At 40.4% G+C, this 24,131-nt stretch overlaps 1 protein-coding gene across 1 annotated transcript in view; it reads left to right on the forward strand.

Annotated features, from left to right (window-relative positions):
* DARS1 (aspartyl-tRNA synthetase 1) overlaps positions 1–24,131 on the forward strand; it is an 83,447-nt gene that overhangs the window by 39,590 nt on the left and 19,726 nt on the right. The window contains exons 5-10 of the mRNA XM_075530025.1: positions 5,170–5,272; positions 11,536–11,616; positions 12,809–12,868; positions 18,540–18,651; positions 20,529–20,663; positions 22,817–22,964. Of these exons, the coding sequence (XP_075386140.1) occupies positions 5,170–5,272; positions 11,536–11,616; positions 12,809–12,868; positions 18,540–18,651; positions 20,529–20,663; positions 22,817–22,964 (639 nt within the window). The remainder of the gene's footprint in view (positions 1–5,169; positions 5,273–11,535; positions 11,617–12,808; positions 12,869–18,539; positions 18,652–20,528; positions 20,664–22,816; positions 22,965–24,131) is intronic.

Below are 24,131 nucleotides of genomic sequence, written 5' to 3' on the forward strand. Positions count from 1 at the left end.
GACTGGCTGTTCCAATCAGGAACATCATCCTCACGGCCTGGTGGGCCAGGCTGTGCTCCATTCTCTCCTCCTCCCCCTTCATCTGCTCCTGTGTGCTCCGATCAGACATGTCTGCAGAATCAATGTCGTCCTTTGAAACAAATTCTTCTGGGGCTAGGGAGCCAAGATTTTTTTAAACATCAGCTGAATTTATTAATATCTCAAGCACAAACTCCTGGCCATCGCGTAATTCCGACTTATAGCAACCCTATAGGAGAGGGTACAACTGCCCCATGTTTTCCAGGCAGTAATCCTGTACAGGAGTAGAAAGGCTCCCTCCTTAATAACATCTAAATAGGCTATATTCTTTTAGTAGCTACTAGGTATAATAAGGAAAAATATTAACCTTTTTTTAATTGTAAATGTTTTTCTTTTCTTTTTTAAAAAATAATTTTACTGGGGGCTCATACAACTCTTATCATAATACATACATACATACATTGTGTTAAGCACATTTGTACATTTGTTGCCATTATCATTTTCAAAACATGTTCTTTCTACTTGAACCCTTGATATCAGCCCCTAATTTTTCCCCACTCTCCCTCCCAAACCCTTGATAATTTATAAATTATTATTTTTCTATGTCTTATACTGACCAATGTCTCCCTTTGCCCTCTTTTCGGTTGTCCATCCCCCTGGGAGGGGGTTATATGTAGATCATTGTGATTGGTTCACCCTTTTCCCCCCCACCTTACCCTTACCCTCCTGATATCATTACTTTCATTATTGGTCCTGAGGGGTTTATCTGTCCGCATTCCCTGTGTTTCCAGCTCTTATCTATACCCATGTACATGCTCCGGCCTACCTGGATTTGTAAGGTAGAATTAGGATCATGATAGTAGGGGGGAGGAAACATTAAAGAACTAGAGGAAAGTTGTGTGGTTCGTTGGTGCTATACTGACCCTGACTGGCTCGCCTGTTCCTAGTGACCCTTCTGTAAAGGAATGTCCAATTGTCTGTAGATGGGCTTCGGGTCTCCATTCCACACTCCCCCTCATTCCCTGGATACGATTTTTTTGTTCTGGGTCTTTAATGCCATCTGATCCCATTGACTACCTCATGATCACACAGGATGGTATGCTTCTTCCATGTGGGCTTTCTTGCTTCTCATATAGATAGCTCCTTGTTCATCTTCAAGCCTTTTAAGACCCCAGACACTATATCTTTTGACGGTCGGGCACCAGCAGCTTTCTTCACATTTGCTTATGCATGCATTTTGTCTTCAGGGTTCCTGTTGGCATTAAGCTTATCTTTGTTCTGATTACCAGGAACCCTGGGGGCATAGTGGGTTGTGCTTTGGGCTGCTAACCATAAGGTCATGAGTTCATCCAGCAGATTCTCCAAGGGAGAAAATAAGGCTACTTTGTCTGTTTTGTTTTGAGTCTTTTTGATTGATGTAGTAAACTAAACTATGATAGCAATTTCACATTGGACCTAGTAACTTCAGAAGTTACTTTGTAGGTGACTTACATGGTATAAGCAGTGATGTTTAAAATGGTGATATTTTCCAGTAGAGCAGATAAAATATTTTAGTGTTCAATATTAATAAATTTAAAAGTGTACTGATTTTTTTTCCTTAAAATTTAACCTACAACTAGTAAAGGTGGCGTTAACCATATTCCAGCTTTGTTCTAAAAGTAGAATGTGTATATTCTTGGGTTGACTTGATAAAGACTGGCAAGGGAACATACAGAAGGCCAAAAGGCCTCTTCTTGGAGAATGTAAGGGGATAGGGTCGAGGATCATGAAATAAGGGAACCGGAGGGTCAGGAACAGACCTGCGGTGGGATGGAGCTCTGGGTGGGGCATGGCAGGACTAGTTGATTGATGAAGCTTTACAGTGTTCAGAGAGAAAGAGAAAAACTTCCTCATGGAAACATGCATAAGGGAGGCAAACAATTCTCAGAAGTCCTGCGTCATATACTCACATAACACATTTATTCATGCAAATTAGTGAGGCACCTGGAAAGTAGTCGTCACGTTGATTGAGAACTTGAAGTCACTAGATTCCCAAGTCCAGAACGCTGTTTCAACAGTAAACCGAAGCCTCTTGATCCCTTCAGGTAGCCTCAGCTCACCAATTACCTGTTTTTCCTTTAGTAAACTCTGAGTTTCTTCCAAACCCAAGATTTTAGCTAGCTATCGGGCAATGATAATGCTAGTGTAGTCTTAGGAAAGTCGCAAGATGTGTATATCCACTATGGCGCTTTTTAAAAGTAAGGCATGTTGCACAGAATTCTAGGCAGTGTGGCACCACTCTTACTTCACCCTGGTCAATTATTCTCGTGAGGAACCTTTTCCAAACCAGCGTGAGTGTTCACTGTGGTGATCACATATAGCACAAGCATTGTTCAGTTTCTAGAACCTTGCCTCAGAAGCACTGCAGTTTCTGAGAACCCGGTTTTTCATCACAATAAGCAGAATTTTTCATATGAACATTAAACCTTGTATTTTTCCTCAAATCTATAGCGACCAATTTACAGGATAAGAAGATACACAGAAGTAAAACTAATAAATTTCTATGGGAATAAGCGCTTTAGGGTACATCTTTTCCACCTTGGTTATATTTTTAACTCACTGCCATCAAGTCAATTCTGACTCATAGTGACCCTGTAGAACTGTGGTTCTCAACCTTCCTAATGGTGCGACCCTTTTACACAGTTCCTCATGTTGGGGTTACCCCTAACCATCAAATTATTTTCATCGCTACTTCTTAACTGTAATTTTGCTACTGTTTAGAATCGTAATGTGTTTCCTGGTGGTCTTAGGGGACCTCTGTAAAAGAGTCGTTCGACCCCCCAAAGGGGTCATGACCCACAGATTGAGAACCCCTGCCATAGGGCATAGCAAAACTACCCTGTTGGGTTTCCAAAACTGTTCATCTTTTTTTTACTTTGTAAGAGTCATCTTTATTTTTTTTAAGTCATTTTGTTCGGGACTCTTACAGCTTTTATGACATCCTATACATCAGTTGTATCAAGCATATTTATACATGTTTTGTCATCATTTCCAAAACATTTTCTACTTGAGCCCTTGGAATAAGCTTCTCTTTTTTTCCCCACCCTTCCACCCTCGTGGATCCTTGATAAATTATATGTTATTATTTCGTATCTTACACTGCTTGTTGACTACCTTCAACCATTTCTGTTATTTGTCCCCTTTTTTGGTGGGGGAGGCTATATATCCAACCTTGTGATGGGTTCCCCTTCCTCAACAGGAGTCAATAGCTGCATCTTTCTCCCATGAAGCTGTCAATTGGTTTGAACTGCTCACCTTGCAGTTGCCTAGGCCTAATTTGTAATCCACTGTCACCAGCCTACTCCTAATCCACTGTGTCACTGGGTATATGCTGTTCTTGTTAGGTAATGTACTAATAATCTAAAATAACCATTGACACATTTATTAAGTTAATGTTTCAGAATTAAGACATATTTGTGTTAATCTGGGTACTTTAGAGAAACAAATCCACAGAAACTCATGTATAAGAGAGAGTTTTATATAAAGGGTAAGTGTGCATCAAGAAAACATCCCAACCCAGTGCTGCCCAAGCCCATAAGTTCAACATTAACTCATTAACCCATATGTCCAACACCAATCCACAAAGTCCTCCTCCATCTTACAAAGCAGACACAGTGATGCTGCCTGCAGGAGGAAAGCCGAGTCAGTGAATGTGTAAACATCTCAGTGCTGGCAGGGGTCTCCACACGGCTGCTCCAGCACCCAGGGCTGCATCAGGGTAGGTCCATGTGGCTTCTCCTTGGGGATGTCTTGCAGGAAGTGATCCTTGCCAGCTGAAGCAGGGAACTGCTAAGGCAGCTGCACCCTGGTCTGACCATCACAAAGAAGAGACCCAAGAACTAGAAAGGCAAGGCTCTCTGAACCATTTATCCCTTCCGTCCTTCAATTAACCAACCCCACATATGTTTATCGGCCAGCTTGGCACAATAAACTTAACTACCTCAATATTCCATAGAAACTTTTTTAAGCCCTCAACGCAAACAAATACAATCATCCCAGAATGAGGGAAAACACCAGCATGATGGGACTGCCTACACTCTTGAGATTTTTTAAGTTTACAGCATTGGTTTGGGGGGCTCCAACCAAGTCTGGCTCAAGACTATGGCTATGACCCAGTCATAGCCACCAGGATCCCAACTTTTAGATAAATGTGGCTATTTTCAGTAGATTATTAAGGTCACCAACATATAAGTTCTCTGTTCAAGCTGAGGACAAAGCTGCCCTCACCCCCTAACCCCTCACCTGAGAATTGTAATCTACTTCTAAACAAACTTCATCTGAAGGACAAAGCTACCTAAGATTGCCCAGAACTTGTCGAAATATTAGCCACCTTGTTGGTTTAATGATCAGAAAGAGCTTCTGTCAGGACTGAAAATGGAGTTGGGGCCCCCACTACAGACTATACACACAGCCTTCCACAAAACTAACTACTTAGAATTTAAGCTCTAATACAGTCTTGTCTCCAAAATGAAAGTTGCTTGTCAAATTAAACTGCCCAAGAGATGCATTTACACTCAGTGGATATTAACCTTCCTATAGTCATTCTTTTTACTAAAATAATGCAGTCTGTCCAATAGATTATCATGGAATCAAATGACTACATATACACAGAAACTGTAGACAATGAGAATCTAATCATTAAACAATGCTCTAATACCCTATTACCTTGAAATCCTCTCCTTGGACCTTGTTCTCTTACTTAGTTATATTCCTGATCAGTAATTGAATTTATAGAGGCCAGTGTTTCTAGTTACAGGAAATACTGATCATAGTAAATCTGAAATGCATGAAGAAAATGTTCTTTAATAAATAATTGAAAGACTCACGGTTTTCAAAGTTCAGTGTGGGTACTTTTTCCTTTTATGTCCAGAGTATTTTATTAGTGCTAGCTAAATTGTGGCATTTTAAAAAAATCATCTCTGAGGAATCTCACAAAGTGTGCTACATAATAACTTCTTGTAAGTAGGTTAAATAGACTGGCTTTATCTTGAGTACCTTACCATACTGAAGAATTTAATATATTCAGTTTTACTGCTGAAACACCAAATGAGCTTGGCACCTCTGGTAAGACTATTAAACGTGGGATTTTTTCTTTCTTTTTCTTTTTGACAGCATCAACAAAGAGAGCATCGTGGATGTAGAAGGTGTTGTGAGAAAAGTGAATCAGAAAATTGGAAGCTGTACACAGCAAGATGTTGAGTTACATGTTCAAAAGGTAACTTTTTCACAATGTGTACTATGTACAGAAATAGATTTGAGTAGTTCTTGTAACTTTTCATGTTATATCTTTGTATCCTGAATAAGTGGAGCTGATATGAAATGCTGAGATTTAGAAGTTGATTGCTAAATTGGTTCTGTAAAGGCTTCCGCAATACATGTGGCTTAGAACAACAAATCTGAGTTTGTCTATTGAGGCAGCGTCCATCTCAAATGGCTGCTCTCTGTTCCATGTGACACAGCCTGAGCTCACAGAGGTACGTGAAACGTCTTTCCATGTGGTCTCATCCTGTTAGCCAGCAGCCCAGGCTTCTTCACAGGGTTCCAGCAGTGTTTCAGGCAATTACAGAGGAAGCTCCTGGTGTACAAGCTTCTGGTGCCATGCTTATTAAAGATCCCATAAGCAAAGTCACATAGCACAACCTAGATTTAAGAGATAGAAAAATAGATTCCATCTCATACTGGGAAGAGAGACAACATCATTGAAATGGTACATGCATGACCCAGAGCATTATTTCATTATCGCAGCCACTTTGCAAACAATCTACCACAATCACAGAGGGTAAAATATAATCTATAACTTAGTAGCTTTATTCACCATTAGGAGTCTGTCTCACAATGTATTTTCTTCTGATATAATTCTAAATGTTGGTGTGTTATACAAATTCTTATGATTTTATTTATGAGATTTCATAGAAAAATCAAGAGGTAATGCCATATTGGTCTTATATTTCAACAGTAGCTTCTTTTTTTCACATAAGTGAAATCATTAGATTTTAATTTTTTTATTTTTATCATTTTACTGGGGGCGCATACAACTCTTATCAAAATCCATATATCCATCCATTGTGTCAAGCACATTTGTACATTTGTTGCCCTCATCATTCTCAAAACATTTTCTTTCTGCTTGAGCCATTGGTATCAGCTCATTTCCCCCCGCCCTTCCCACCCCCCTCCCTCACAAACGCTTTATAATTATTATTTGTTCATGTCTTAAACACTGTCTGACGTCTCCCTTCACCCACTTTTCTGTTGTCCATCACTCTGGAAGGAGGTTATAGGTAGATCATTATGATTGGTCCCTCCTCCACGCCTTCCCCTTCCCCTCCTGGTATTGCTACTCTCAATATTGGTCCTGAGGGGTTTATCTGTCCTGGATTCTGTATTTCCAGCTCTTATCTGTCCCCATGTACATGCTCTGATCTAGTCCGATTTGTAAGGTATCATTGGGATCATGATAGTGGCAGGGAGAAAGCATTAAAGAACTAAAGGAAAGTTGTATGTTTCATTGGTGCTATACTGCACCCTGGCTGCTCATTTCCTCCCTACAACCCCTCTGTAAGAGGATGTCCAGTTGTCTACAGATGGCCTTTAGAACTCCACTCCACATTCACGATGATAGGATTTTTTGTTCTGGGTCTTTGATGCCTGATACCTGATCCTTTCGACACCTCATGATCACAGTCTGGTGTGCTTCTTCCATATGGGCTTTGTTGCTTCTTAGCTACATGGCCGCTTGTTTATCTTCAAGCCTTTAAGACCCCAAATGCTATATATTTTGATAGCCAGGCACTGTCAGCTTTCTTCACCATATTTGCTTATGCACCCACTTTGTCTTCAGTGCTCCTGTCGGGAAGGTGAGCATCAAGGAATGCCAGGTCAATAGAATAAAGTGTTCTTACATTGAGGGAAGCCTTGAGTAGAGGCCCAATTCCATCTAGTAGCTTCTTTTTATACAAGATTTATCCATCTATTCTCGGGGGGAAAAAATCGAAAGTAATCATTATCATTGACTTATTTTTTTTTAATCATTGACTTTTAAAATACCATAAGTAAATTCACACATATTTAGTCCTATTGAAATAACCCTGAAAATTTAAATTGCAATTCTCAGCATGAGACCTCATTATATTATATATTATAAAATTTCTCTTAAGGAGTAGCCTTTAAGACAGATGGTCTCTTCACACCTTTGTGTGTGTGTGTGTGTGTGCATCTAAAAGAGAGGGCAGATAAGCAGGTGGACAGATTCACAATAAGTGACCCATCCATAAACAGTGTTTAGCTGAAATTGTCTTGGAATTCTTCAAGGCTTAGAAAATTTTGTCTTTTTTACTGTCATAACTTGCCAGATTACATGATTTTCTTTGGATTGGTCTCATTTTGAACTAACCCTATCAATGAGTCTTATATCCTAGAAATGACAAGCTAACCATATCATGAAAGCAGAGATAAAAGTAAAATTAAGGTAAGGAAGTGGTGTTAATAAACACAGGGACAAGGGAACAACATGGGACCCAAAATGGTAGTGAGGAGGGAGTGGCAGGCCTGATGGGGAATGATCAAGGGTAAGGTTGCGTAGAGAAAAGGTATAGCTGTAGCCCAGGTGGGGACGGAGCATGGTGGTAGGGCAGGAGGAAAGTCAAGGGAGATGGAGGAAGGAGCTGGGAGTCAAGGGGCATTTATGGAGGTCTAGACAAAGACATGTACATGCAAACATATATATGAGGATGGGGAAATAGATCTAATTGTCTACATTTATAGGTTTAATATTAAGGTGGCGGAAGGACCTTGGGCCTCTACTCAAGCACTCCCTCAATGCATGAATACTTTCATTTATTAAATTGGTACTCTATGATGCTCACTCTCCCGACACAACTGCTGAAGCCAAAGTGGGTGAACAAGTAAATGTGAAGAAAGCTGATGGTGCCCGGCTATCAAAAGAGATAGTGACTGGGGTCTTAAAGGCTTGAAGATAAACAAGCGGCCATCTAGCTCAGAAGCAACAAAGCCCACATGGAAGAACACACCAGCCTGTGTGAGCGAGTGATCCCAGAGGGATCAGTTATCAGTCATCAAAGAACAAAAAATCATCATATCATTGGCTGCACACCTCCATGATAGGATCGCTGAAGACAAATGGGTGCATAAGCAAATGTGGCGAAGAAAGCTGATGGTGCCCGGCTATCAAAAGAGATAGTGTCTGGGGTCTTAAAGGCTTGAAGATGAACAAGCGGCCATCTAGCTCAGAAGCAACAAAGCCCACATGGAAGAAGCACACCAGCCAGTGCGATCACGAGGTGCCAAAGGGACCAGGTATAAGGCATCATGCAAAAAAAAAGAATATGTGTGTGTGTGTGTGTGTGTGTGTGTGTGTGTGTGTGTGTGTGTACACCATATTGAATGAAGGGGGAAGTGCAGAGTGGAGACCTAAGGCCCAAGTGTCGGCCAATGGAGATCCCCTCATAGAGGGGTTTAGGAGAGGAGATGGGTCAGTCAGGGTGCGAGGTAGTACCGATGAAGAGCACAGCTTTCCCCCAGATCCTGGAGGCTTCCTCCCCCCAACTACCATGATCCGAATTCTACCTTGCAGGGCTGGATAGGGCAGAGGTTGTACACTGGTACATATGAGGACTGGAGGCACAGGGAATCCAGGGTGGATGATACCTTCAGGACCAAGGGTGTGAGGGGCGATGCTGGGAGAGTATAGGGTGAGTGGGTTGGAAAGGGGGAACTGATTACAGGGATCCACATGTGACCTCCTCCCTGGGAGAGGGACGGCAGAGAAGGGGGGGAAGGGAGACTCCGGATAGAGCAAGATATGACAAAATAACGATGTATAAATTACAAAGGGCACATGAGGGAGGGGGGAGCGGGGAAGGAGGGGGAAAAAAAAGAGGACCTGATGCAAAGGGCTTAAGTGGAGAGCAAATGCTTCGAGAATGATTGGGGTGGGGAATGTATGGATATGCTTTATACAATTGATTTATGTATATGTATGGATTGTGATAAGAGTTGTATGAGTCCCTAATAAAATGTAAAAAAAGAAAGAAAGAAAAGAAAGTGATTAGGGCAAAGAATGTACAGATGTGCTTTATACAATTGATGTATGTATATGTATGGACTGTGGTAAGAGTTGTATGAGCCCCTAATAAAACGTTTAAAAAAATAAAAAATAAAATTAAGGGAATCCAGGACAGATGAGCTCTTCAGGACTAGGGATGATAGTGGTGATAGTGAGAAGGTAGAGGGAAGGTGGGGTAGAGAGGGGGAACCGATGACAAGGATCTCCATATGACTCCATCCCTGGGGGATGGACAACAGAAAAGTGGGTGAACGGAGACGTCAGACAGTGTAAGGCATGACAAAATAATAATTCATAGATTATCAATGGTTTATGGGAGGTATGGAGAGGGAGGGGTAAAATGAGCTGATACCAAGGGCTCAAGTAGAAAGGAAATGTTTTGAGAATGATGATGACAACAAATGCACAAATGTGCTTGACACAATGGATGTATGTATGGATTGTGCTAAGAGTTGTATAAGCCCCCATTCAATGAATTTTTAAAAATTAATTCATTATACTAACCGAAAAAGCCTCTCCCTCAGCTTCCAAGTAAGATATTTTTTGAATACACTAATAAATAAAAAGATTTTTATTAGATCAAGTAAATATAAAATAGTCTAACTAGCTCATGTACAGTATAACCTTCATAAATCTTAATGAGAAATAGAAAATCTAAAGGGCTTATCTACAAATTTTGCCATAATAAAAGTCATGCATATTTCACAAAGCATAAAATATTTTTTACTAGATAGAATCTTAAAATAAATGACATGACTTTTCCTTACCATTTATTTATTCAACCAGCAAACAGTTACTGGATACAGGTAGTCCCTGAATTATGATGTATTAGTGTTATATAACACACCACATTTATAACTTCCATAATTGGGGGTGTAGATTTTTTGTTTTGGATACATCTTGTCTATACTCCTTCACATAAATTTGATTGCCTGTTTTTAAACTTTCAGTACCTATTCCCATTGACACCTTGTGATCACACAGGCTGATGTGCTACTCCCATGTGAGCTTTGTTGCTTCTCAGCTAGATGGCCTCTTGTTTGACTTCAAGCCTTTGAGACTCCAGACGCTGTATCTTTGAGTAGCCAATCGTGCTGACTCTTTTTAATCATCAAACAGATCTTTAAATTTATAGGAAATGTTTCCAACCCTTAGAGACAAAGATTGGATTTATAAAAATAGTGATATTAAAAGACAATAATTATGAAAGATATAAACAAAACAAAAAAACAAGGTATTGAACTTAAATCAGAACCCACTTTAGCAACAGTCATCAAAGCAGAACTCCGTGTTAAGCTGGATCTCTGTTGGTCTGAGCATCTCTGTGTTCACAACTAAATGAAGAAGATGATGATGGATTCCACTAGTTATAAAAGTAAGTGAGATTTTTTTTTTTAAAAAGTGAGATAGCCCTGCAGGTCTTTAACTTTGGAGTGAATATAAATTTCTGTAAATGCAATAGGGTTTCCAGGGCAGATATCTTTATGGAAGCAGACTGGAACATCATAGCCAGGGATAACTAGTAAAGTAACATTAACACAAAACAACAACATAGAAACTCTAGCTCAATCTTTATGACTCAGCTGCTTTTTATCTCTAAAAGGAGTGATTGGGAGGGGGGGGGTGTTAAGAACATCATTTGTTTGCAGCAGCTCCCCACTAGGAGAAATGAGATGTCACATGATTGATGAGACAAGGCAATAAGATATTTGGGGAAAGGATGAGAAATAGAAGAAGGCGTGGTAGAGTTGGACTGGATTGGGTCCCAGTACTAGTAATGGCCAGATGCTGTTAACCATAATGACTCACATGTTAGTGACTCCTTCACATGAGCACATTTTCACATTCATTAGTCCCTTTGGTTCATACAGCAGGCCTCATTTTACAGAGTAATCATCAATGCTCTGAGGTTAAGTGATTTGCCTCAGGCCAGTTTTAATATGATAGAGAAGGGCCTTAAGCCCAGACCTTTGACCCCCTGTACTCTTGCTTATTGCATTTGTATGCACCTTAGAGTTGACAGTCTCTTTGTATATATGTTATTTTCTTTAGCTGTTGCAACAGCCCACCCAAACAAACCAAACCTGCTGCCATCTAGTCAAGCCTCTAGGACAGGCTAGAACTGCCTGTGTGAGTATTGAGACGGTAACTGTTTATGGGAGTAGAAAGCTTTATTTTCCTCCCTAAAAACCCGCAGTGGTACACACACACACACACAAAGTACTCTCAATTTTATAGGTGGCAATTGTGTGTCATCTCGTTTAATTTTAGCAAGTAGTTTCAGTAAAAAATGTTTGTAAACAGTTTTTCACGCTTAAGTAAACTTCAGATTGGTATGTAAACAAAATGTGTCAGGCTTTATGGATTTCATGTTACTGTTAATATCTCACTTTTAGGTTTATGTGGTCAGCTTGGCTGAGCCCCGCCTGCCCCTGCAACTGGATGATGCTGTTCGGCCTGAAGGGGAAGGAGAAGAGGTAGCCATTGAACCTTTGAAGCACTGTGCTTAGTTTGCAAAACTGAAAAACCTGATGTCCTGCTTTTATATTATGGGTACCTATGAATTCAGCAGAGCTTCATTTTTTTAACTTCATTTTTATTCATTTCAATCTTAGACCAGCAGTTCTCAGAATTTGGTGTCAGCCTCTCTTGATACTCTTAGAAATGAACCCATTAAGCTGGTGTCACTGTGGGTATGGCTGTGGAAGCTTACAAGACAGTATGAAGACACTTAAAAAAGTTCATGGAAAATGGAATTAAAAGATAGTGGATTTTTCCATGAGGTTTTTTGAAGTGCCCTTGTATGTACTATTAATGTACATTACTCTTTTACAAATCGTTTTATATCCAAATAAGTTGTTTTACATTTCTTTAAAATGTTTTACATTTCTCTAGATTGTATGGTTTAATAGTGATGATTAGATTCTCGTAGCTGCCTCTGCATTTATTCCCTTGTGAAGTAATGCATCATGCAGCCTCTGGAAACACTCCCTGGTACGCTCGTGAGAGAATGGGAGTCCCCCGATCGTACTTGGAGAACTGCTACTCTCTATCAGATGTGATCTCTTCTTTCAACCCAGTGCTGTTGTTGTGTGCCATGAAGTCCGTTTCTGCATGTGGCTGCCCTGTAAGACAGAGAGAGACTGCCCGTACACAGATTGTAGATAACCACGTCTTTGTCCCTTGGAGCAGCTGGGGGTTCAAACTGCTAACCTTTCAGTAAGCTGTGTGCTGAACTGCGCCACCACCAGGACTCCTTATCAGACTGGGTCAAGCATGTAGAATCCATAAATCAATAAAGATGTAATTGGTTAATTCTCAGATGTCCCCATAATGAGGAAAGGCTTTTGTGTGTGTTGGGTGGAGAGAGGATATTAACATATCTGGGTTATTATTTCTCTTCCTTCTCTCTCTCAACACTTAACTCGCGCTGTCCCTGCTTCTTAATAATTTCTACCGTTATCCTGGATCCCTCCTCTTGAGGCAGGAAGCCTGAGGTATATTGAGTAAAGATTAAAATGATTGTAAGTCATTTGAAAGGGGCATACTATTAATACCTGCCCTTGTATTCGCACTTAAAAGTCCCCATAGTGTCTAAAAGCATTTTTGTAGTATTTTTTAAAATCAGCAAAATAACCTGTTGTATCTTTTTTGCTTTTGCTTTTTCAGGAAGGACGAGCAACTGTTAACCAAGATACCAGACTAGACAACAGAGTCATTGATCTTAGGGTACGCTTCATGTATGCATGCAGTGGTCTGATTGAATTGAAGTCAAATAGGACAACAGTGCCATCCCTGCCTCGGGCTTACAAAACCAATTGGGATTTGTCTGTATGCACATATACAAGAACAAGTTATCTTTCCGACCGACTTGTATTCCTTGGAAAGGACCTCACAGGATCTTGACTTTGTTCATTTTAAAATGACAAGGTAACATGAAGCCACTCAGTGGGTTCCCTTCCGGATGATACCAGCTTTGGACAGATGGTTCAGCAAGGGGGCATTCCACATTTTAGACTGACCCAGTGGAGAGGAGTAGTTAGTGCTTCCATCCTGGGGGAAGTGGGCTGCGTGCAGAATTACTAAAGGAGTTCTCGGCCCTCTTGGTTTGCACAGTGGGCTTATGGGTCTTTTGTTTCCTCTTCTGGTTCGGTGGCAAGTGAGAGTTCAGTGGTTTCATCATCGTAACAGAGCCAGTGTCATCTTTCTTTCTTAATACTTTGACCACATCTTCCTCCTCGATTGAAATACCGTAGCTAACGCTCCAATTCTTTGTCACCTTGACAGTTGTTCCTGCAGTCCTGTGCAGAGTTGCCACTGACGCATAGGAACCCTGTGTCCAACATACAAAACCCTCCCTGGCCCGGCACCATCCTTACTGTTGTTACTACGTCTGAGCCCACGGTTGTAGTCACTGCATCGCTCCATCTCCATGAGGGTCTTCCTTGTTTTTGCCCTCTGCTTTACCAAGCATGACACCCTTCTCCAGGGACTAGACTCTCCTGCTACTGTGTTCAAAGTACTTGGAAAAAAGCCTTGTATCCTCTCCTCTAAGTCGCATTCTGGCCATGCTTCTTCCCAGACAGACGCGTGGGTGTTCTTCTGGCATCCACAGTACTTGACGTCTTCTTCACCGACAGCATCATTCAGAAGATTCAGTTCTGCTGCAGTCTTCTTGATTTCATTCATTGCCTGTTCGTCACATCCGTATGGAGTGACTGCGGGCACATCTCAGTCCTCAGAGTGTCATCCTTGCTCTTCACTTTGCATAGGCCTTGTGCAGCAAATTTGCCCAATGCAATATGCCATTTGGTTTCTTGACTGCTACTTCCATGAATATTGATCCGGGCAAAAGGAGATCCTTAAAATTATTCTTTTCTCTTTATCACGATGTTGTCTCCTGGTCCAGTTGTGAGGATTTAGACTTTCATTACACTGAGCTGTAATCTTACTGAAGGGTGTAATCTTCTATTTCATCAGCAAGTACTTCCGGTCCTCTTCATTTTAAGCAAGCTAGATTGTGTCATCTGCATACCACAGATTGTTAATGAACCTTCCTCCAGTCCTATGCTGAATTCTTCACCTAATCCAGCTTCTCAGATAATTTGCTCAGCATAGAGTAAGTGAGTATGGTGAAAGGATACAACTTTTGACAGACCACACCTTTCCTGATTTTGAACCATTCGGTAATCATTTGTCCTCTTCAAATGATTGCCTCTTGATTCATGTGCAGGTTCCACATGAACATAATGAATTATTTTGGAATTCCCATTTTTCTCAGTACTACCCAGGATTTGTTAAAATCCACACAAATGAATGCCTTGATGTAGTCAGTAAAACACAAATAAACATCTTTCTGGTATCCTATGCTGAGATAAAGTTTATTGTGCCAACCTGGCTGATAAACTCATGTGGGGATAATTGAAGGACGGAGAGATAAATGGCTCAGGGAGCCTTGCCTTCTGAGTTCTCAGGTCTCTTGCTTTCTGATAATGGGACCAGGGTGCAACTGCCTTAGCCAGTTCCCTGCTCCAGCTGGCAAGGCTCACTTCTTGCAGGACATCCCTGAGGAGAGGCCACATGGACCTACCCCATTGCAGCCCTGGGTGCTGGAGCAGCTGTGTGGAGACCCCTGCCAGCGCTGAGATGCTTATACATTCACACTGGTTTGACTTCCTCTTACAGTCGGCAACATTGCATGTGTTTTGTGAGATGGAGGAGGACTTTGTGGATTGGCATTGGACATATGGGCTAATGTTGGACTGTGGGCTTGGGCAGCACTGGGTTGGGATGTTTTCTTGATGTGCACTTAACCTTTATATAAAACTCTTATCCATGTGGTTTCTGTGGATTTGTTTCTCTAAGGTACCCAGACTAACACAGTGCGTTCAGCCAAGAGCCTTCACTGTCAGCAGTGATAGCCCTTGCGCCACATCCTCTTCTGAATCCAGCTTAGATTTCTGGCAATTCCTTGTCAAGGTGCTGATGTAACCATTGTTGAATTACCTTCAGCAGAATGTTGCTTGCATGTGATACTGGTGATACTCTTTAGTAATTTCTGCTCTCTGGGTCACCTTTCCTTGGAATTGATCTGGATCCCTCCAGTTAGCTAATGAGGTAGCTGTCTTCCACATTTTTGGCACAGATTATTGAGGGCTGCATGACTTTGTTGAAACATTTTGATTGGTATTCCACCAATTTCTGGAACCTGGATTTTTGTTCATGCTTTCTGTACAGTTTGTACTTCTTCCTTCTGTGCCATTGGTTCTTTATCTTAAAGTGGTTGAATGTCAGTTTGCCATATGGTGATGGCTTGCATGTTCTGGAAGCTATGTCGCCACTGTTTTGAAAACCAGCAGGCTCACCCAAGGTGAACAGTTCCAGCAGAGCTTCCAGACTAAGAACAGACGACATGGAAGGAAAAGGCTTTTCCAGTTCTGAGGGATTAGCCACTGAAAACCTTATGAATTTAAATAGATTATCTCCAAAAGTCAGTGAGCTCACCCTTGACCATTGTGCTCTTTAAGAATATCTATATGGGACCAAACAGACAAGAGTTACTCTAAAGCACAGGTTCCCAAACTCACTTGGCCTGCTGCTCCCTCTGTGGGGACCAGGTAGGGGAACTCAGTGCCCCCCAGCAGTGAACTGTTTCACACTGTAGCTCATAATCCAGGATAAATTGTAGTTAGCTACTTTTTCAGTCCCTGGATCACTTCAGACACCCACCCAGGGGATGTTAGTACTGCTTTGGGAAATACTTTTTTATTCATATCTAGGTACAAATGAGTATAGTAGCGTGGAATTATGTATAAAAAATATATGTAGCTTCCTATCCAGTTCAGAATGAAAGGTTCAGATAAACCAGTGCCTTGAAGTTAATAGTCAGCGTATTGCTTTAACTTTTTGTGTTGTATAGCTAGTTTAGAAGCGCGGCACTTGAAACAGACTTACATACACAGCTGTTTTCTTAAGCACAGGTTTCTTTTATTGTACTCCCTGTAAACTTAGTAAGAATTTGGATCTGTTAGATTTTTACCATAACTATCAAATTTGTAGACACAAGAGAAGTTGATTATCTCAGTCCATATGTAATAGGGTAACAATTAAAGATAATCCCTAAAAATAATGACTTTGTTTCTCTTTAGATAAGTTCTACCTAGAATGACTTGATTTACCCAGAACAAGAAAAGTTCCCCTTCTGGTTTCTTAGATTTAGCTGTTCTGCTGGCCTCTCGTGCAAAAGCAATGCTTTTTTGCAGAGGACTAAACGTGGAACGCTGACCCGGGCGGAGGTGTAAGATGTGTCAGATTCGGATGAGGTCTGCTCGGTGCTCTTCCTTTGCTCAGTTAGTTGACCGAGCTGGATTTGAAGACAGAGGTTCTTCTGAGCACAGTGAGCGTGGGGCAGGGGTATCCAAGCCTCTGAACGATTGGTCCGTGTTCTCTTCCGCCAGCAGGAATGACTGGTCTAGATGTGCTAGCACAGTGTGCCCCTCATTGCAGTGATGGGCTTTTTGTTGGTCTGATAAGTAATCAAAATAGTTTAGGATGGTTTTGAAATATTTTTCCTTCATTTTTATTTACTGTTAAGGAACATCTTATGTGGAGTCATGTCTTTTGGTTTATCCCTTTTTTGTAGCCTAAATCTTTACCCCATGATGCCCAGTTCTCAAATTAAACCATTTTTTTTAAACTGCTAGTGAATATTCTCAAGCATGTAAATAACTAGATAGAAATTAGGGCATATCATAATTATCATGTGGATTACTAGGAAGTGATGTCTTATTTAATCAGATAGATGTAGTCAAGAAAGGTGCCTGTCTTTCTAGCAGTTGACTTGACTTGAAGAGCCTAACTGCTGGGGGAAGTAAGAAAACAGTGCTTTTTCTTAAAATCATATAAATCTATTTTCTTCATAAATGCTGCACATTAATGTGCCTGTTTGAACAGTCAGCAGATAGAAAATGTGGGCACAGAATGGTTTGTAAACAAACAATCTGTTAAACTTCTATTAATGCTATATAAGCTGTGACAGTTATTGCAGAAATTAATTTCCATTAGATAACAGGTTGAAGTGCATTGGTTTGGCTAGCTACAAGAGCCAGATGGCAGGAAACCCTATTTAATGACCCCGCTGTGGAGTGTCTGTTAGTGAGATGCAGTTCGTCTCTCTGTGCGTCTCTGTAGTGATGAAACCGGCCTTCGGTTTTAAGTAGGTTGGCAGGTTTTGAAAGCAGAAGATGAGGCAACTTGTTTGGATTGGATGAACTGAATGTTTGACTCAACCGCATAATGTAAAAAAGACACAAGTCTTTTTGCATCGTTTAAAATGTAGATATCTTGAAAATAAATCTATAGGAAGAGATTTTAAATGGTCTCTATTGTTTTATAAGAAGTGATTCATGTATGCCTTTGAGTTTATATGAATATTTAACCCTGGTAGATGGAAATCTGAAGTTATTTATTTTCTGGGCTTTTGTTGTTTTGTTTTTAGTAAAAGTACACTTTGCTGTCAGCAGTGCTTTCAGAGGGTAGTGCTGTCTAACTAACTAATCTGCTTGCACTCAGGATCCAGCCTTTTGACATGGGGCAAGTAATTGCATTTCTTCTAATAAGATTAGATGCAAGACTGGGGTTCTTCATCTAACTCATCGGACCCAGTTGGTTTGAAATCAGTCTAGAGCTCTCTGTTCATTGTCAGAACTAATCTGGTCTAAAAGCAGAGTAGAAGAGAGAAACTGGGGAAGAGAAGGCGAGCATACAGGAAGGTGACGATTGATAGAAAGTTTAGAGTACTGATATTAATTGTTTTCTGCGCCATCCTGGGAAATCGGTATTATGATGTCAACCATTTATTGTGGGGTTTCCCCCAAATTATAAACAACACACTTTATAATAATAACAACACATGGCTATAATCTGTTAGTAATGGTTCCAGTGAAAGCATATTCATTCCTTGTCAAGTGCTAAAATATTTCTTTAAGACAGCATTATTATACTATACAAAGTGATAAATAATACATCATATAATGGGTTTGCCTCTTTAAGAACAAAAAAAGAATTCAGTGTGTAAGATGCTTTATTAATTATTTAAAACTATTTTTCTTTTATGGAAATCTTACAAATGAAAACATTTGTTCACTAAGCATTTCTAAGAGAATAGCTATATATTCTACCTTATTTAATTTAATGATCATATATAATCATTACATATCAGCATGTCTTGTTACCTTCTATCTATTAATATTTATTTGTGTGTTTTTTGTTCTTCTTTACTATTAGACTTAGAAAATTTTTGAGAGCAAGAATGGTTTTCTTTTTCTGTATTTTCCAGCAAAGCCTAGAACACTTAGTGAATGCTCACTTGATTTAATTAGATTTTGTTATTGACTTGTAGACATCAACTAGCCAGGCTATCTTCCGTCTCCAGTCTGGCATCTGCCATCTCTTCCGAGAGACGCTAATTAACAAAGGGTTTGTGGAAATACAGACTCCCAAAATTATTTCAGGTATGCTTCAGAATAATGCCTCCTAACTCTTGGAAATGCTCTGGGTTTATACAGAATTACTTAATACTGTGTGTTTTTGTTGGTGGTGTTATTTTGGTGGGTTTGGTTTGGTTTTGGAATTCCAAGTGAGTCCCTTGTTGCGAGAGAAGCTGTGTGTTGACAGCTGTGCCGCCATCAGCGGTGCGCCACCGGCCCTCCCTTCAGGAGTGGGGTGCGATAGCGAGGACAGGATGAGGCAGTAACACACACAAAGCCGGCTTCCATCTCACATCAGCTGCAGCAGGAACTGCTTTCATTAGGCAGGTTTCTTTCTTTCTTTTTTTTTTTTTTTATTTTAACAATTTATTGGGGCTGATACAATTCTTTTCACAGTTCATACATATACATACATCAATTGTATAAAGCACATCTGTACAGTCTTTGCCCTAATCATTTTTTTCTCTTCTTTTACATTTTATTAGGGACTCAAACAACTCTTACCACAATCCATACATATACATACATCAATTGTATAAAGCACATCCATACATTCCCTGCCCCAATCATTCTCAAGGCATTTGCTCTCCACTTAAGCCCCTTGCATCAGGTCCTCTTTTTTCCACCCCCCTCCCTCCCCATTTCCCCCTCCCTCATATGCCCTTGGTAATTTATACCTCGTTATTTTGTCATATCTTGCCCTATCCGGAGTCTCCCTTCCCCCCTTCTCTGCTGTCCCTCTCCCAGGGAAGAGGTCACATGTGGATCCTTGTAATCAGTTCCCCCTTTCCAACCCACTCACCCTCCACTCTCCCAGCATCGTCCCTCACTCCCTTGGTCCTGAAGGTATCATCCACCCTGGATTCCCTGTACCTCCAACCCTCATATGTACCAGTGTACAGCCTCTGTCCTATCCAGCCCTGCAAGGTAGAATTCGGATCATGGTAGTTGGGGGGAGGAAGCATCCAGGATCTGGGGGAAAGCTGTGTTCTTCATCGATACTACCTCACACCCTAATTAACCCATCTCCTCTCCTAAACCCCTCTATGAGGGGATCTCCATTGGCCAACACTTGGGCCTTGGGTCTCCACTCTGCACTTCCCCCTTCATTTAATATGATATATATATACATATATACACATACATATATACATATATACATATACACATATATACACATACATACACACACTTATATCTTTTTTTTTTTTGCATGATGCCTTATACCTGGTCCCTTGGGCACCTCGTGATCGCACTGGCCGATGTGCTTCTTCCATGTGGGCTTATTTGCTTCTGAGCTAGATGGCCGCTTGTTCACCTTCAAGCCTTTAAGACCCCAGACACTATCTCTTTTGAAAGCCGGGCACCATCAGCTTTCTTCACCACATTTGCTTATGCAAGGCAGGTTTCTTTCGAAATGGGATTGCAATTTTGTTTTCTACAAACCGCATTGTAAAATCACGAGATACTACAAATGGGGTAATCTCATTAATTCTCACTCATTTGAAAATCTTACCTGACTCATTTTACCATTATTGGAGTTGCTTAAGTAACACCTTTCTGTGTGTTTTAAGTAACGATTACAAATGATATTTAGATTGGTTATAAATATATCTGTGTTTATTTATTTTTCCAACCCCAAAGTCATTTTAATAGATTTGAAATTGACACAGGAAGGAAGGGAATACATTCAAGTGAAGGTATTCTCAAAGACGTATGTCTGACTTACCTAGAAACTGTTTAGAAAAACATGTAAGGAGAATAAACCGATCCATGAGGATTTATCTGCCATGATGGCTTTCCCTTTTTTTTAAGTAAACTACTTGAACTACTTGTTTTTTTTTAGATTTGCACCAATGAGCTTGTCATTGATTATACTAATAAGAATATTTATATTTTAGCCGCCAGTGAAGGAGGAGCCAATGTCTTCACTGTGTCCTATTTTAAAAATAATGCATACCTGGCTCAGTCCCCACAGCTGTATAAGCAGATGTGTATCTGTGCTGACTTTGAGAAAGTTTTCTGTATTGGACCAGGTAAGGTTTTGGTGAATATGATTCTGTTGAAGTTCATTTTCAGTAGCTATGGCTTTAGAAACCTATGTTACGTGCATACAATGTACAGATATTTTGAAGGGTTCGATGTTTGTGTCTGTTAACTGCCTCAATATTAGGCTTTATTCAGTGTTTTAGGTATTTCAAAAAGATAAAATGAAGCATGTGCCACAAGACTTTGGCAACCGAGTGTCATTTGTGTGACTATATATAAACCTTAGCATTATACAAAGGGATTTTAAAAAGTTCCTAGAAAAGCTCCATCCTGTATTCCCACAGAATGCTGGGCAGTTGTTTTTTTTAATCTTGGAGATACTTCACTTTAAAAATTCATGCCATTGCCATCCAATCAATTCTGACTCCTAGTGACCAACCATATGGAACTGCTCCCTAGGCTTTCTGAGGCTATGAATCTTTATAGGAATGGACAGCCTCATCTTTCTTCTGTGGAGCAGCTGGTGGGTTTGAACTACTGACCTCGTGTGTAGCAGTCCACTGTGCCACTAAGGCCTTCCTATGTTTCATTTTGAATTAACTAACTCCCATTTGGATGAAACGTTATACTCTCCATCGGTAATACAGAACAGGTAGTCACAGTCTTCCAAAAGTAAAGGTTATTTTTTTTCCAGGAGCCTCCTGAAGCCCCCTTGTGTATTATAGTAACTTCTTGTTTTAAAGATATAATGTGTTAAAAGCCAAGCACTGGGACAGAATCATGTGGCAGATTCTTTTATGAGCTTGATTATAAGCAAAATACCAGCTTTACATCATTCTTTAAAATGTACCAAGTTATTTCTTAGAAGTTTGTTGATGGCTTAATAAAAGTTAAGTGCTTGCTAATGGAGAAACTGGCAAGATCATTCAGTGTCTTACCTGAATTTATTAACCACCTGCTGCATATATAGCTTCATGCTAGGTACCATGTACATGAAGAAGAACCAACCAGCACTTCTCAAAAATGCACATGACTCACCCGGGGATCTTGTTCAGTGCAGATTCTGATCAGTAGATCTGGGATCAGGCCTAAGATTTTTTTATTAATCATTTTAATATTGGGGGTTCTTACAGCTCTTATCACAATCCATCCATTGTGTCAAACACATTTGTACATATGTTACCATTATCATTTTCAAAACATTTTCTTTCTACTTGAGCTCTTGGCTTCCCCTTCCCCCTCCCCCGCCCTCCCTCATTAACCCTTGATAATTATTATATATAAATATATAAGTATATATGATATATAAATTATTTAGGCTAAGATTTCTGTGGTTTTTACATGTTCTCTCGTAATATCAGTGCTGCTAGTTTGCAGAGCACAGTTTGAATGGCAAGGGAATACCCACCCTGTTTCCTAGGCAGGATAAAACATGCATAATCAAATTATTTTCACATTGCATAATCATCAGACTGGTGTTAATTATATAGACTGGATAGTAAGTTCAAAAGAGGGAAAAGGTGGAATTTGCTTCAGTCACCATAAGAGAAAATTCAAACAAAAGTGGGCATTGTGGATAAAAATCCATTTTTCCACCAACTTTTTGAAGCCCCCTCATTGAGTCAACAGAGATGTCATTGTAGTGGACACCATTCGGTCTCAGTGTGTTGTGCATTTGGCCACAGCGTCTTTTTATGGGGGCGTTTGGGAATCATGAGTGACTGAGGAAAGAACGTGCTCCAGGAGTCTAAATCTGACAGCCCAGTCAGGAAGACCATGGAGGAGCAAAGTACAGTTGGGATAGCTGTACTTTGGACCAAGTTAATGGCTAGTGTGTGCCTAATGTTCACTTGTGCAGGGGCTTGTTTCGTTTGAGTGAAATTGTCATGAGTGGGAACTCCTCAGTGTATGGGTCATACCTACACCTGTTTTAAATTGCTGAGAAGACACCTCAGGGTCTTGCGTTTGCTTTGGCATTTCATGGACCCTCATTTACAAACTGACCTTTGAGGCTTTTGCTAGATGACTGTAGGAGTTTGTCATGACCATGGTACCCAAAAGGAAGCCAAACAGATGGCTCTTCAAAGGTCCATCCAGCCCTGTAAGGAGAAGATTTGGAGACTCCTCTAATTTTGGGTTTGAATCTTAGCTTCTTTAAACTTGAAAGTACCATTTACCGTTTATTGATTTAACTTTACAGTGTTCAGAGCTGAAGACTCCAATACCCATAGACATTTGACTGAATTTGTTGGTTTGGATATTGAAATGGCTTTTAATTACCATTACCATGAAGTGGTACAAGAGATTGCTGACACCTTGGTCCAAATATTCAAAGGGCTGCAAGAAAGGTAAAACGTATTTTTTTAACCTTACTCTTTTTACATTTAAATCAGCTCAGGTTCTATAATTAAAGGCAATCATTGATTTGAAACATGCAAATTTGAGCCTCAGTTTCCTCAGCTGTTAGCTGGAGATAATATGATTACCCACCTCGGTGCTGTGTTGTGAGAATTAAATAAATTAGCATGTGTAAATTGCTTCACCTGTGCCTGGCATATGGCATGCACTCAATGTAGACATAAACTGATCCAGGACTTAACCGTTTCTGACACAAGCTTAATTTGCATGTGGACAGACTCATTAAGACTCGGGATCTAGTAGAATGAAGGGACTTTTTACCTGTAGGTGTAGGATCTGGTGAATTGACCAGAAAATTACTAGATGTGTTCAAAGTGCTCTGAAAATTAAACTATAGGAAATGCCCACTGGTAACTGCTGCTGTGTGTGCCTCAGATCGATTCCAACTCATAGGGGCCCGCCTGACCCCTTAGGTGCAGATAGTTTCCAGGCAACTCCTTTAGCCTGTGAAACATTTTGATGCCATCTATTTTTAGCAACTTAAAATCAAAAAAGTCCACACATCAGAAATTGAGGTTTTCTTTTAAACCAAAGTCTCTGTGTTAGTCCAGATGGACTAGAGAAACAAATTCATAGATTCTCATGTGTATAAGAGTTTTATATAAAAGACTGATTGTATATTAAGAAAACATCCCAGACCAGTCCAGGTCAAGTCCATAAGTCCATTATTAGCCCATATGTCCGATACCAGTCTGTAAATTCCTCTTCAGACTCACGCAACACATACAGTGACGCTGAGTGCAGGAAGATCACAGGCCAGTGTGGGTAGAAATTCTTGTGGATCCAGTGGCAGTGGAAGCATCTCAGTGCTGGCATGGGTCTCCACGTGGCACCTCCAGCTCCAAGGCTCTGGCTGCCGTCAGCATAGCTCCATGTGGCTTGTCAACAGGAATGTCTCCGGGGAGAGTGTCTGGCCTCCAGTGAGCTATTTATCTCCTTTGCATCTCCAAATGAGGTCATCGAGTGGCAACCTGATTGACAGGCTAGACCCTACCCTTCACTCTTAATATTCTCAAATTGACACCAGATTATGTAACAACCACAGTCATGATTTTTGAAATCATGATTAAGGAACAGGTATTTTCTCCTTTTCCTAT

This window comes from Tenrec ecaudatus, chromosome 13, assembly GCF_050624435.1.
Source record: "Tenrec ecaudatus isolate mTenEca1 chromosome 13, mTenEca1.hap1, whole genome shotgun sequence".
In the NCBI taxonomy this organism is placed as follows: domain Eukaryota; kingdom Metazoa; phylum Chordata; class Mammalia; order Afrosoricida; family Tenrecidae; genus Tenrec; species Tenrec ecaudatus.